At 36.5% G+C, this 14,217-nt stretch overlaps 1 protein-coding gene across 5 annotated transcripts in view; it reads right to left on the bottom strand.

Annotated features, from left to right (window-relative positions):
• MIA3 (MIA family member 3, ER export factor) overlaps window positions 1-14,217 on the bottom strand; it is a 59,957-nt gene that overhangs the window by 14,611 nt on the left and 31,129 nt on the right. For 3 of the 5 annotated variants that reach the window (XM_023513915.1, XM_023513916.1, XM_012805909.2), the window contains exons 7-19: window positions 8,915-9,121; window positions 7,790-7,921; window positions 6,355-6,376; window positions 5,551-5,639; window positions 5,223-5,300; window positions 5,023-5,133; window positions 3,911-3,982; window positions 3,623-3,727; window positions 2,698-2,820; window positions 2,481-2,592; window positions 794-849; window positions 611-701; window positions 309-447 (exon numbers count right to left, since the gene is read on the bottom strand). In XM_023513915.1, coding sequence (XP_023369683.1) covers window positions 309-447; window positions 611-701; window positions 794-849; window positions 2,481-2,592; window positions 2,698-2,820; window positions 3,623-3,727; window positions 3,911-3,982; window positions 5,023-5,133; window positions 5,223-5,300; window positions 5,551-5,639; window positions 6,355-6,376; window positions 7,790-7,921; window positions 8,915-9,121 — 1,337 coding nt within the window. The remainder of the gene's footprint in view (window positions 1-308; window positions 448-610; window positions 702-793; window positions 850-2,480; window positions 2,593-2,697; window positions 2,821-3,622; window positions 3,728-3,910; window positions 3,983-5,022; window positions 5,134-5,222; window positions 5,301-5,550; window positions 5,640-6,354; window positions 6,377-7,789; window positions 7,922-8,914; window positions 9,122-14,217) is intronic. The other 2 variants (XM_023513917.1, XM_023513918.1) reach the window with 1 other exon arrangement.

Below are 14,217 nucleotides of genomic sequence, written 5' to 3'. Positions count from 1 at the left end.
AAAAAAAAAAAAAAAAAGAAAGGTAAGTGGAGCCAAAGAAAGGGTACAGATCTTTAAAAAGAAGCACTTCTGCAGCAGTAACAGCACAAGTAAATCACTCTCAAGTATATTAGAGACAACAATTTTTGACAACTGGTTTGAGTAGAAACAAAAATATAAATATAAATTATGAGAAATGAGGGAGAAAAGAAGAAATACAAATCTATACTAATTATAGATGAAAAAACTCATAAACAATGCTAAGGACAAAAGTATCCTTGTTAGTACACACATTTATTACACGTTAGCAACAAACAATGACACCATACTTTTGCAGAGCCATCTCCTTCTGCTGATAGAGTTCGTTCAGAATCTCCACTTTCTGCCGTAAGGTTACGCACTCGTCTTCCAGTCTAGCTTTAGCCGCCTGCAGTGAACTGCGGTCATCTTCTAAGTTTTTTATTTGGTCTGTAAAGGATAAAACATTTGTGTTCTATGTGTGTGCACAGGACTTGAGAACTTAGTTGGGAGGTAGAGTTGAGAGGAGTGAAAAGTCAGAAAGCGGAAAGCCATTCTTTATCTTTCCAATCCAAGTTTATATGCTGCAACTTCATCTGAAGAAATAACCTACCTTCCAGGTTACATTTAGTGGACATTGAGGCTCTTAGCTTGAACTGTAAAAGTTTTAGATCCTCTTCAACCACTGATATTGCGGTTTGTGTCTAAAAATTGGAGAAGAAAAGACATATTCTCAAAAGTGAGGCATGGACTTTTGTGGACATGGAACTTGCAGGACTCTAATAAGGGACTATACCCGAGAGACGTCCATCATCTGCTTAATTTGATTTTTCATCTTCTCCTTCCGGTTACCTACAAAATAGAAGGCTTTCATTGCTTTTTCTTCCCCCACTTTTTAACTGTATTTTCTTGATTTCCCCCAAACTAAACAATTATCATTTTCAAACACTAAAGAAAAAAACAAAACCAACAGAACTGATTGACTTTTAAGAGAATTGCTTCTTTGGGGATCTTCATTTTTTTTTAAGGAAAAAAAGAATTACAAACTTAATTTCAAAAAGTAAACTCCCATTTGTACAATAAAAATGTTATCTATGCCATTCTGTGCAAGAAAAAATATGTGAGATAAAGCCCATTCTTCCCTCTCAGATCTCACTTTTATCTGGAACATATGTCTTACGTAGAAAAATTCTCGCCTGCAGTCCCAGCTACTTGGGAGGCTGAGGCAAGAGAATCTCCTAAGCCCAAGAGTTGGAGGCTGCTGTGAGCTGTGATGCCAAAGCACTCAACTTAGGGTGACAAAGTGAGACTCTGTCTCTAAAAATTAAAGATTTACTCCTGTTCTCTTCCAAGTGTGATTTAAAACATGCACCTGCAAGCAATATCCAACTTCACAGGCTGTGTTTAGAAGCATTTTCCCATCCGTAAACACTGCTACCCTCTAGCCCCCCTGCCCTCATGGCCTTAGTTTATGGCTTTTACCACCTCAGTATTCTTTTTTTTTTAACCCTAGGTAGAGTACCATACCATACTACACTATTATAGTTCACAACAACCTTAAACTCATGAGCTCAAGTGATCCTCTTGCCAGCAGTTCTCAATCTGTGGGTTGTGACCCCTTTGTAACAACAAAAATACATCACGTCATTAGGAAGGTTGAGAACCACTGGAGTCTTGTCTCACGTAGCTGGGACTATGCCCGCCACACCACCTGTCTAGTTTTCCTAGGATTTTTGTTTGTCTTGAACTCTTTTTTTTTTTTTTTTTTATTGAGACAGAACCTTAAGCTGTCGCCCTGGGTAAAGTACTGTAGCATCGCAGCTCACAGCAACCTCCAATTCCTGGGCACAAGCGATTCTCCTGCCTCTGCCTCCCAAGTAGCTGGGACTACAGGCACCTGCCACAACGCCCAGCTATTTTTTGGTTGCAGCTATCATTGTTGTTTGGCAGGGCCGTGCTGGATTCGAATCCGCCAGCTCAGGTGTATGTGGCTGGTGCCTTAGCCGCTTGAGCCACAGGCGCTGAGCCTTGTCTCAAACTCTTGAACTCAAGCGATCCACTTGCCTCAGCCTCCCAAAGTGCCAAGATTACAGGGGTGAGCCACTATGCCTAGCTCTCAATATTCTTTGAACTGAATGTGGGTCTTTAAACTACTGAGTTAAAGAGATGATGAGTCTTAAAATTACATCTTCATGAAGTTGAGAAGAGCTTCTCCTACTATATGTACAGACCAAACCAATGTAGTTCCCGTGCATTCAAGTTCTCAAAGGAATGGGAAAACAAAAAGTTCTTTGCATGCCTACTGCTACACCAAAACCAGCAACCCACCTTTGCCCAATGCAAACAGAAAACAAATACAGAGATACATGCCTTTAACTCTAAAGCTTATGAGGAAATCCAGACAGCTGAAAAGTAACATCAGTGTACTTAATTAAAAACAATAAGTCAAAAAGGAAGTCCATCTTCCTTGAGACTGATCTTACCTCCTACTTCTCCATTTGCTAATTCATCTGACTCATTTTCTCCTTTATTTTGGCCCTCAGATTCAGATTCACATTCTAACCGATTCAACTGTGTAATACAATTAGTCAAAGCCTAGAAAAGAAGAAAAGGGTATTGGTAAAAGCTCTCAATTTTAATTCAACAGATTCCATGAAGAATTCAAAGGAATTAAGCATGTATTCATGAGAATGAACTTACATCAATATTATCATCTTTATGAGTAAGAGCTACTTGCAAATCTTTCTGAGACTCCTCAAATGATTTGATTTGCTCACTGAGCTCAGCATGTGACTTACTCCAATCTTCAATTTCTTGCTGCAACTGAGAAATGAAAATATGTGATTCCCAAAGTTAGGGCTTCTGCACTGCAGACATTAGAATCACGGCCTGTCACTATGTGTTAAGACCTCAATTAAGGGCGGCCCCAGCCCACAGAGGTGCAGTGAGAATATCACAGCTATCAAGGAAGCTGTTCCAGGATATTACATCCTTTTAGAAAACTGCAGCCAATTCAAATCATTCACTTTCAGTAGGAAGAGAAGAACACATCCTACTGTCTCTCAAGTGAGAATCATGATCAGGTAACCCTTCCTTGGTTAGTGAAGCAGTAACAACTCAAAGGAAGGTTATAAAATATCTAATTCTTAGGTCTAAAAAGCTAATCCAAAGTCAGGCATGGTAGCTCACACCTGTAATCCTAGCACTCTGGGAGACTGAGGTAATGGACTGCTTGATCTCAGGAGTCTGAGACCAGCCTGAGCAAGAGTGAGGCTCTGTCTTTTAAAAACAAAACAAACAAAAAAAACCCAAAAAGCTAATCCATCACCCTCTCGAGGCTACTCAAGTTATTAATAACTGGCTGGTGTTTGACAAAACAAAGACAATACTTGATAGCTGTAATAAATTGTACAGAAGACAAAAAAATCAGTAATAGAGACCATATATATATATGTATATTATATATATTCAATTTGGTGAGCACAGTTTAAACTTTGTATATCTAAGAACAAAATACTCTATGGATATTTTGTTTCTTTAAAAGCAGATCTGAGAAAAGATATTAACAAGGTAGTAACATTAGGTTCTCTATTTTATATGACCTAGAACGTAAACTTTTCTTTACCTGCTCTTTCTTCTTTTTAAGCCTAGCATTTTCTTCTTGGACCCGATGACATTCAGACTTCACTTTCTCTTCACTAAGCTTAGCTTCATTAAGCGCAATTTGAACCTGATGCAAAACACTCCTATTAATGAATTAATTCCAAAATAAATCTCAAAAATTATTACATTTTCCCAACCAGATATCATGTAGTTTTCATTTTTTACATGTTTTAGCAAACATGAAATTTGTGCCCCTTGACATTACTAAGACATAGTATTAATATCTTGCAGGAATTGTAAGCAGCTTTACCTCTGAGAATTCTGAGGCATTCATTGAAATAACATCCTTTAACTTCTCTATAGATTTCTTATTTTCCAATATCTGCCATGTGAAAATAGAACGTAAAATATATATTAAGATTTCAGTAGAAACACTGGGATATATGCTAAAAAGAAGAAATAATAAAACATATTCCAGAGCCATCCTCTATGTCTCAGGTAGAAGCAGATGATCAGGTTTTGGCCAAAGGGAAAAATAAAGAACTTTACAAGGAAAAATAATTGGAGGCATAAATATTTCACAGTATCTACAACTTTCCTAGTTCAGAAATAATGTGTAAATGACCAGACCAAAAGATGAAAGCAAAGAGAATGAAAAAAATTTCATGTAAACCAGTTCATAACAAGGTTTTTCTCCTAGTGGTAGAGCAAAAAAATCCCCAATGTCACTTTAAAAACTGTCTTGCCTGAATTAAAAATGGTAGCATTGGAGGGAGAATAAAGACAAATCTCACATAAACAAATACCAAATAATTTATGAAGATACTGGCTCCTCAAGGAGGTGGAGCATAACTCAACCTTTTAACTGTGGTTTGCACAGTAATTTCCTTCCAAAGAGTACAATGTGCAGAAGGTTTAAAAAAAAAAAAAGAAAGAAAGAACAATTTTACAGTGCAAAAACTTGGCAAATACATATTGGGCTTATGGGAACCCTCTCACCTATCTTTGCAACTTTCACATAATTCTAAAACTATTTTATAGTTAAAAGTTGATTGAAAAAAGAACTTTGCAAAGCAAAACAAAATATAAGGGCTGCTCAAACTGGGTTACAGTTTCTTAGTTGTTCAGTATGTTGTGGTGGGCAGAGACAAGCAATATAAAAATTACCAAGCGTTGAGTACAAAAACAGTTCCTAGACCCATAATAATAATTTTTGTTAGTACTTAAAATTCCTCAAAAAAAGGAAAGAAACAGGTTCAACTTCCCTGCCTCCCACTCTTTTAGTTAACAGAATGAAAATAGAGTTCAAGGCAATCTACAAAATAGTTTGTTCCAATTTTAGTGTATGTGCTGCAGAAAAGTGAGCACTACAAAATAGTTTGAAAGTCAAATTGCGGTAACACTTAGCAGCAAAACTCCTACCAAGTCCTGATTCCTGACATTCTGTTCTCTCTCAGATTCTAACATAATACGGAGACTTTTAGCTGTGTCATCCAGAGATTCATTAGTTTCTTCAAGTTTCTTGATTTTATCCTATAAAAAATATGTAAATATTAAGATTAGAGGAATAGTCAATACTTTTATTATTATTTGTAAAATGTAATCTCCCAAAGGAATTTTACCTTAAATTTAATTGCTTCATCAGAGAGAATCATATTTTGTTTCTTGGTTTCCTGAACATGTTTCTTTGATTCCTTTATCTATATAAAATAAAGAACTCAGAATTCAGAATTATAAATTACATTGCTACCAAATTTATTTTTAAGTGGGTAACCCCTTATGTAAGCATGTGATACTTTACACATACAATGATTATTTAACATATAGATGATTTTTAGGAAATAATGGTATAAGAAAATATGATTTTAAAATACCATTATAACTGAACTAAAAGGTGGAAATAATTCAAGCTGAAACTATGGGGGGAAAAAACAGAAAGAATAATTATACCTTCTGTTCATAGTTTGACAATTTTTGAACAAGGTCTGCATTTTCTTTCATGATGGCCTTTAACTTCTCAGAAATTTGCTGTTCGGTGACTAAGAAAAGAAAAAAACACAGAAGATTATTATGATCACTAAACAGAACTCAATTACCCCATGTATTAGCAGTAAAGACATGTCATCTGCCACAGGGAAAAGAACGTCATAGAGTAACCATTATGGCTTTAAAAAGCAATCTACAGTTAATAGCAATAAGGATGTAAAAATATTATTAAAATGTAAGAAAAATATAATAAAAACTCTTATTTCAACGAGAATCCAATTTAAATTTGATTCAAAGATGGGAAATACAATATGCTATAGCTTGATACTCTTCCCTGCATGAAGCCCCTTCTCAGAAAACGGAATCACTTCAAGTATGTATATATGTCATTTGCAAAAAGAAACAGAAAATATACACACACTGATTTACAGTTCTTTTTCTCAAAATATCTACTTAAATATTTAAGGTATTGATTAAATCATTAGCACAGGAACACTATTTACAAGTACTAAATCTGCATTATGCAAGATTGAAAGCCACTCTGTCCCATATTAAACTAAACTTCTCCCTACTCCCACAATTTGTTCCTTCTCATCTACCTCAACTGGTAACATCACTAACTACTCTACCATCCAAGCTAGCAACCTAGGAATAGCAAAATTGTCAGAAGTTATAAGTCAACAAGACATGAGAAGTCACGGTATCTACTTCAAACTTACATATGGAACAGCAATACAAAAAGGAACAGTACAAGTAACAAAAATTTACCTTGATATACTCTATTCTTTACCTACAAGAGAGAAATAAAATAAAATTTCATGTCAAACATTTTACTAATAGAAGCACATAGTTCCTAATAAAACACTCAAAATCATAACCAAATTAGAATGTATTAACTCTTTGGTGCAGCAAAATGAATCCATAGGATCAAAAAAAAGGTTGAAAAGCATTTCAAATTTAATTGGTTAACAATATGTCTGATATAATTAAGAAATCAGAAAAGGAATATTCAATTTTAGAAAGCTCTATAATCATGCAAAATTTTGGCCACTTAAGTTTCAACTGAAATCTTTTCAACTGCAAAGCTTATTTACACATTATATTAAATAACTATGAAGCAGGATGATAAACAGTATAATCATAAGTATACACACACATATATGTATGTCTGAAAGGAATTCTACATAGGAAAAAAGACTCTTAAGGAATAAAAAATTTAATAATACGTCTTTGGATATTACCAATGTATTTCCAAATAAAAAGATATTTTCTGAGTATAACAGCATATGAACAAATCAGAAAATCTGGGAAACATACATATGAGAAAAAATAAATTACCTTATCACCCAGACATAAGAATTTTTTGCAGCATTTGTGCGTGTGGGTGTTCATATACACATGGTTTATCTACACTTTAAAGTCTTGATTTATTTTTTTCCACTTAACATTAAATTGTGACCATTTGCTGTGCCACAATGTCCGTGAAATACATAGAGCCACCCAATATCCATTACACGAATGTATGACATTTAACAATTCCTGTACTATGGTGTATAATAGCTGTGCCAAGTTTTCATTTTCATAAATACTGTTCTGGTTAATGCTCTAGTACAACATCTTTAATGTATGATTGGCTATTTCTTTAGAATGGATTACTAAACATGACATTAATACTTTACAAAAGTATATGACCATTTTTAAGACTTCTGACACATACCACTAAACTATTTTTCAGAATGGTTATATAAATTCCCAATTCTATTGACAGTGTACAATGTGCCCACTTCTTAATCTTTTGGTTTTGATATAAGAGATTTATATATTAAAGATTTCCCATTGAGATCATACACATGTTGTCTTGCTCACTTATTATCACCACAAAAATTACACTAAATTATTATTATTATTATTATTTTGAGACAGAGTCTCACATTGTCACCCTCAGTAGAGCTCATCACAGCTCACAGCAACCTCCAGCTCTTGGGCCTAGGCGATTCTCTTGCCTCAGCCTCTGGAGTAGCTGGGACTACAGGCGCCTACCACATCCGGCTATTTTTTGGTTGCAGTTTGGCCAGGGCTGGGTATTTTAAGGTTAGCTTAAATCATAAGCATTAATTTGTGTTCAAGTTTGCAACTAAAAAAGAAAAATAAGAGAGCTAGCAATTATACAACAAATCTTGTATTTATAAATTAATTTACTCACAACAAGGACAGTTCTACAGAAGAAAACGGCAAATGAAGCAATTCCCAAGAAGGCAGTGATAAGTACGGGTTTCCATGGCAGTCCATAAAAATCAGGCCCAGGCTGAACATCATCAGTCAATGTAGCAACTAACTGAAATGGACATATTAGACAGAATGAGAAACCTGAAAGGAATTTAACAATAAATCAGTCACAAAGAATTATCCATACAAACTGGAAACCAATTTCTATCAAATAATTACTCCCTCAGAAATTTTGCAGTATCTCCCACTGTTTCAAGAAAGACATTAGGAATCTCATTTTCTTGTTTGGCTTGTAGTGTTTTTAAGTTTTATGATTCTAAGTGTCTCTAAGTTGAGGATATAATTCCAATTTGCAACAAGCCCTGCCGCATCACATTGTCTAAAACATGGCTAGAATCCCTCTGCATTATACTTTTCTCTTGCATAAATTGGTTATTATTTTTAAAAACCACCTAAGACAAAAAAATGTAAACATACACATAATCAACCTTTATGACTGCAAATTAAAACAATATGATAAAAATAAATAACACAAATGATGTTTTATTCCTCTAAGTTCTAAATCTTAAATCTATTCTACTTTCACATAAACAAAGAACAAATGCTGAGTAAGTTCAGGAAGTACCTGATAACTGGCCTAGATTAACTACTCTGAATTTACCATATACTATAAAACTCAATGCCTTAATTCTAAGTGTTTCCTCGAAGACTGCATTAAACAATCACCTGTTTTACTTGCCCAGTGTAAGTACACCATCACAGGGGTCCCACTCACCAAGAGAGCGTGTGTGTGTGGGGGGGGGGGGCGGGAGGGTGTTATGGGGAAAAGACCTGCAGGCCTGCTTCCATCAAGACTACATACAAAAATATTCCAAAGTGCCTGTCAGTATGTAAATGCTCAACAATAAAATGAGCAAGTGATGAAACCTTCTCAAACACACTCTCATTCCCCGTGCTTCCCTAAACAACACAGAAACCTCCTGCCTGCCTCAGGCTTCGCACATTCCATTTCCCCTTTGTACCGTCAGCGAACCCACTCTGCTCAGAACTCATCCGCCCGCCTGTACAGCTGGGGTCCCTCCCTGGAAATTAGGACCATCACCTCCAGCAGCTTGGCTATAAACGCTGCATAGAGAACGGACAGGGGTCCCAGAAGCTCCGGGTCCCCCGAGGCAGCGGTGATAGAAGGCACTGTGGCAGGTACAGAGTCCATTGTGTAGGGCCAGCTGAGTGGGGAGGCGACGCTTCCCTGCGGAATGGCACTGGATACCACTGTCTGTCGCCGTTTCCTCTTCGGGACAGAACCCGGCTGCAGAGACGGACTGCGGTAGTGAACTTCGCCTTCCCCAGCTACTCTTTCCGCCCTACGCCGCTTATAAAACACGTCATCAGATAACGCCCCAGAGCGGACGTCAACGTACCGACGCAGGCGAGCCCGTGAGGGCGGGACCAGAACTGAAAGAACCAACTAAGAAGCGGAGCGGAGGAGAAACCGTGACTAGGGCCTAGCGGAAAAATCAAAGTAGAGGGAGGCGGGATCCTGCCGGGTGAGAACTGCCAATTTAAAGGAGGACCACAGTGACCAAGCGAGGGAGCTACCTGCGGGAGGACGGCGAGAAGAAAGGCTGACCTCGCATGCCCGCCCAGAGCTGGACCCTCGCTCACTGCGCGCTGAGACACCAGGCACCTGCCCTACCGGTCCAGGCAGGAAAGGCGGACACCTCTCCCACTCGCGTCTGAAGGACCGGGGCGCAGACTGGGCTGCTGCCTACTGGGCGAACCCTTCTAACCTGTCCTCTTCAGTTCGCTGCTCACTTCTCCGCTTTCTGAACTCCAGTTACTCAAGTTGTCTCCCATTCTTTCTAACACTCTATTTAAAGGCCTAAGGCCTTTAAACGGAACCCCTATGCCAAGGGGTTCTGTTCTGTGTAACACAATTTTTAAAGTTTTTATTTTTTTTTAAGAAACATGGGTCTCTCCAGGTTGCCCAGGCTGGACTCAAAAACTCCTGGGTTCAAGTGATCCTCCCAAGTAGCTGGGATTGTGAGTACTGGACCATATTACGTGACTCATGGAAAATGACTAGGATAATGAATAGCCTGGAAATCGCGTTCTAAAAGTTGAAGAAACTGGGGACACTTTATCTGAAAAAAAAATGGTATTTGTAAATCTTTACAGGTATATCTTCGAGTTGAACATAAAGTCAATTCACAGGCTTAAAGAACAAGTAGGACAATCTTGAAAAAGAAGTGTGATGAAGCGTGCAGTTAGAAAAGAGGCCAGTCTCTGTGATATCAATAAAGTGTTGGCCCAAGAATACAGACTGACCACAGGACAGAATAGAAGATCCAGAAATAGACCCAACTGCACTGGAAATTTGGGATACAATGAATCAGCTGGGGAAAAAGACTTTTTAGGAAGTAGTATTGGCATATCTAGATAACCATATGGAAAAGTTGGATCTTTTTCTCATTGTTCACAAGGTTAAATTCCCAGTTTATCAGAAACCTGAATGTAAAAAGTGAAAATAAACAAATACTAGAAAAATTTGGGTAAATTTTTCCATGTATTATGTGTGGGAAAGACCTTACAACTTATGTATTATGTAATTTATGTATTATACATTTTGGGGGGCACCTGCCCACAAAAATTGCAAAGTAAGAAATGACAATCAGAGAAAAAATATTTGTAACATATTACAAAGGAATAATATTCCTAAAATATAAAGAGCTTTACAAATAAGATAAAAACGGTCAGCAAATGGGCTGAAGAAATGAACAGATCTCAGGAAAAGAAGTCTTAAGTAGCTTAACCTCACAGTGAAAGAACTACAAATTAAGCCTAAATTGAGATACAATCTTTCACTTATTTCGGCAAGATCCAAACATTTCACAACATACTCTTGTTGAAAGAATGTGGGGAAAGAAGCACTCTCATACATTCCTGAATTATACAAAAGGATACAACCCCTATGAATGAGAATTTGGCAACGTTTCCCAAAATAATTTGTATGCCTATTGACTCAACAATCCCATTTTGAAAGCTCTATCTCAAAGATAACTAGGGATATAATAACAAATGCTGAAAAGATACATGCAAAAACCTATATTATTCCTTTGTTACACATAATAACAAAGGGCTGAAAACAAAATGTCCATCAATAAAAGAGATGTTGAATAAACCAAAGTATACTATGAAGCTATAAAAAAGAATAACTTTCCAATCGGAAGAAAAACACGCCTGTGGCTCAAAGGAGTAGGGTACTGGCCCCATAAGCTGGGGTGGCAGATTCAAGCCCAGCCCTGGCCAAAAACTGCAAAATAAATAAATAAATAAATAAACAAACATGGAAATCTAGATATCAGAAAGCCCCCGAATTCAAAAATAATAATACTAATTTTCTATACTGCCAGGGGATAGTTTCTAAACACATTTTTTAAAAACAAGACGTAAAGGGGGCGGCAGCACCTGTGACTCAAAGGAGTAAGGTGCTGGCCCCATATACCGCAGGTGGGGGGTTCAAACCCAGCTCCGGCCAAAAACTGCAAAAAAAGACGTAAAGTATTTATAGAGCACTAGTTTTCTCTAAGAAAGTGAAGAAAGATAAATTTTTTATAGCTTTGAGGTAGAATTGACATTGAGTAAATGACATGAATTTAAAGTGTACCATTTGGTAAGTTTTGCTATATGAATACACCTGTGAAGCCATCACCACATAGTGAACATATCCTTCATCTCCAAAAGACTTCTCTCATCCACTTGGCAATCCCATCTCTTATTCCTTTTCACCCCTTCCTGCCCCCCAAACAGAATTTTCTGTCATAAATAATACTTTGCATTTCCTAAAGTTCTATGTAAAACAGAATGATAGTATAATGTACAATATAGTCTATTTTCTCTGGCTTCTCTCCTTCAGTGTAATTTGAGATTCATCCACATTGCTGCATGTATCTGTAATAAATAGTTCATTTGTTTTTGCTGAGGAGTATTTCATTGAAGGATGTACCATCGTCAGTTAATCTGTCACCTATTGGTGGGCATTTGGAGTCCCCCCCCCCCTTTTTGAGCTTTTATTTTTAAAAAGCTGCAAAGAATACTGATACAGAAGTCCCTTATGTCTGTTTACTTTCTCTTGGGTAAATGCTTAGGAGAGGAATGGCTGGATGGTATGACAGGCCTAAGAAACTGACAAACCATTTTCCAAGTAGTTATACTACTTTACATCCCCACCAGCAGTGTTTGATACCTCCAGTTCCTCCACATCTTCTCCCACACTGGGTATAATCAACCTTTTTAATTTTAGCCATTATAATAAGTATGTAGTGGTAACTCACTGCAGTTTAAATTTGCATTTCTCTGAAAAGTAATGAACGTGTTTTAATATGTCTGTTTATATTCTTTGATGAAGTGTTATTTTATTGGGTTATGTTTTTTTAATGGGTCTTGAGAATTTTTTATATATTCTGGATATAACTCCTTCATCAGATAAATGCTTTGCAGTGATTCTTTCCCAGTCTGTGGCTTACATTTTTCATTCACTTAACAGTATATTTTGATGAGAAGTTTTTTTTTCAATTAAGTCTACATTATCAAATTTATCTTTTGTGAATCTCTTTTCTTAGATTTTGTGTCCAATCTAAAAAATCTTTGCCTAACCTGAGTTCAACAAAAATTATGTCTTATTTTTCTCCTAGAAGTTGTATAGTTTTAGGTTTTACTCTTAGGTTTAGATCAACATCTTGCATATAAATATCCAATTGTTTCAGTACCATTTGTTGAAACTTTCCTTTCTCTACTTAAATTGGCTTTTCGCCTTTGTCAGAAGTCTGTTGTCATATATGTGTGGACCTATTTGGGGGTTTTCTATTTTGTTCCTATGGTCATGATTCATCTGCTGTCCTAACTACTGTAGCGTTCTGGTCAGCCTTCAAATTAGGCAATGCTTGAGCTATTCTAGATCCTTTGCATTTTGCATATGAGTTATACATTCACTACATCATTTTCTACACAAAAAAGCATTATTGGAATTTTGATTATGGTTATCTTGACTCCAGTGATCAAATTGTGGAGCTTAACAATATCCTTAGTTTTCTAACTCATAAACACAATGTATGCCTCCATATATTTAGGTCCCCTTTAATTTCCATCAGCAATCTTTTATAGTTTTTGCTGACTTTTTTGTCAGATTTATCCTTTTTATATATTTTTGATACTCTTGTACATAGAATTTTTAAAATTTCAATTTCCAACTGTTCATTGCTAGTATTATTATACAGAAATACAATTGCTTTTAGATGTAAATCTTTATCTAGCACTTTCCTGAACATCCTAGTTCTAGTAGCTTTTTTGTAGATCCCACCAGATTTTATGTGTAGACAATCACGTTATCTGCAAATAAAGGCAATTTTCCTTCTTCCTTTTAGATGTACTTTATCTTGTCTTCTTGCCTTAGTACATTGGCTATTGCCTTACTGCACCCCAGTACAAAGGTGAATAGATGTGGTCCAAGTAGACACCCTTGTTTTGCTTCTGATCTTGGGGAAACACATTTAGTCATTCACCATTAAGCACGATGTTAGTTCTAAGTTTTTCACGGAGGCTATTTCCATGAAATAAGTTACTTTTTACTCCTAGTTTGTGTATTGGTTGGATTTTTTTTACATCACTAACTAATGTTGGATTTCTTTCAAGTGTTTTTTCTTTGTCTATTGAACTGAACATTTCAGTTGTCTTTTTTACATTTGTCAATATGGTGAATTACATTAGTTGATTTTCAAATGTTAAATGAATCTTGCATCGTTGGGATAAAAGCTATTTAGTCATGGTATATTTTCCTTTTTATACATTGTTGGATTTGATTTGCTAATATTTTATTTAGAATTTTTGTTCATGAGAGATACTGATTTGTGGTTTTCTTCTTTTTGTCTTGTTTTGGTGATGTGGTAACAATGGCTTCAGATTAGCTGGTAAATATTCTCTGCTGTTCAATGTTTTAGAAGAGTTTGTGTAGAATTCTTCCTTAAAGATTCAACAGAAGCTACCTTTGAACCCATCTTGGCCTGGGATTTTGTGTAAAGGTTTTTAACTATAAATCTAATTACTTTACTAGCCTTAAGGTTACTGAGGTTATCTGTGTCTTCTGGAGTGAGCTTTTGCAGTTTGGGTCTTAGACAGAAATTCTTCATTTCACCTCAGTGGTCATAACTGACGTAAGTTGCTCATAACTGTCCCTTTTTAATGTTGTAACATCTGAAGAATCTGTAGTGATGTGCCTCTCTGCTGATGTTGGTTGTCTGCGTCTCCTCATCGGTCCTCTCTGACTGCTGACATTGGTCGTCTGTGTATCCTCATGGGTCCTCTCTGCCTTCGATGTTGGTCATCTGGGTCTCCTCTCTTTTTCCCCTC

The sequence above is a fragment of the Otolemur garnettii genome, unplaced genomic scaffold (genome assembly GCF_000181295.1).
Source record: "Otolemur garnettii isolate 467f Iridium unplaced genomic scaffold, OtoGar3 scaffold00045, whole genome shotgun sequence".
Lineage (NCBI taxonomy): Eukaryota > Metazoa > Chordata > Mammalia > Primates > Galagidae > Otolemur > Otolemur garnettii.
The sequence above is the reverse complement of the archived record's forward strand: the minus strand, read 5'-3'. Positions and strand labels throughout refer to the sequence as shown.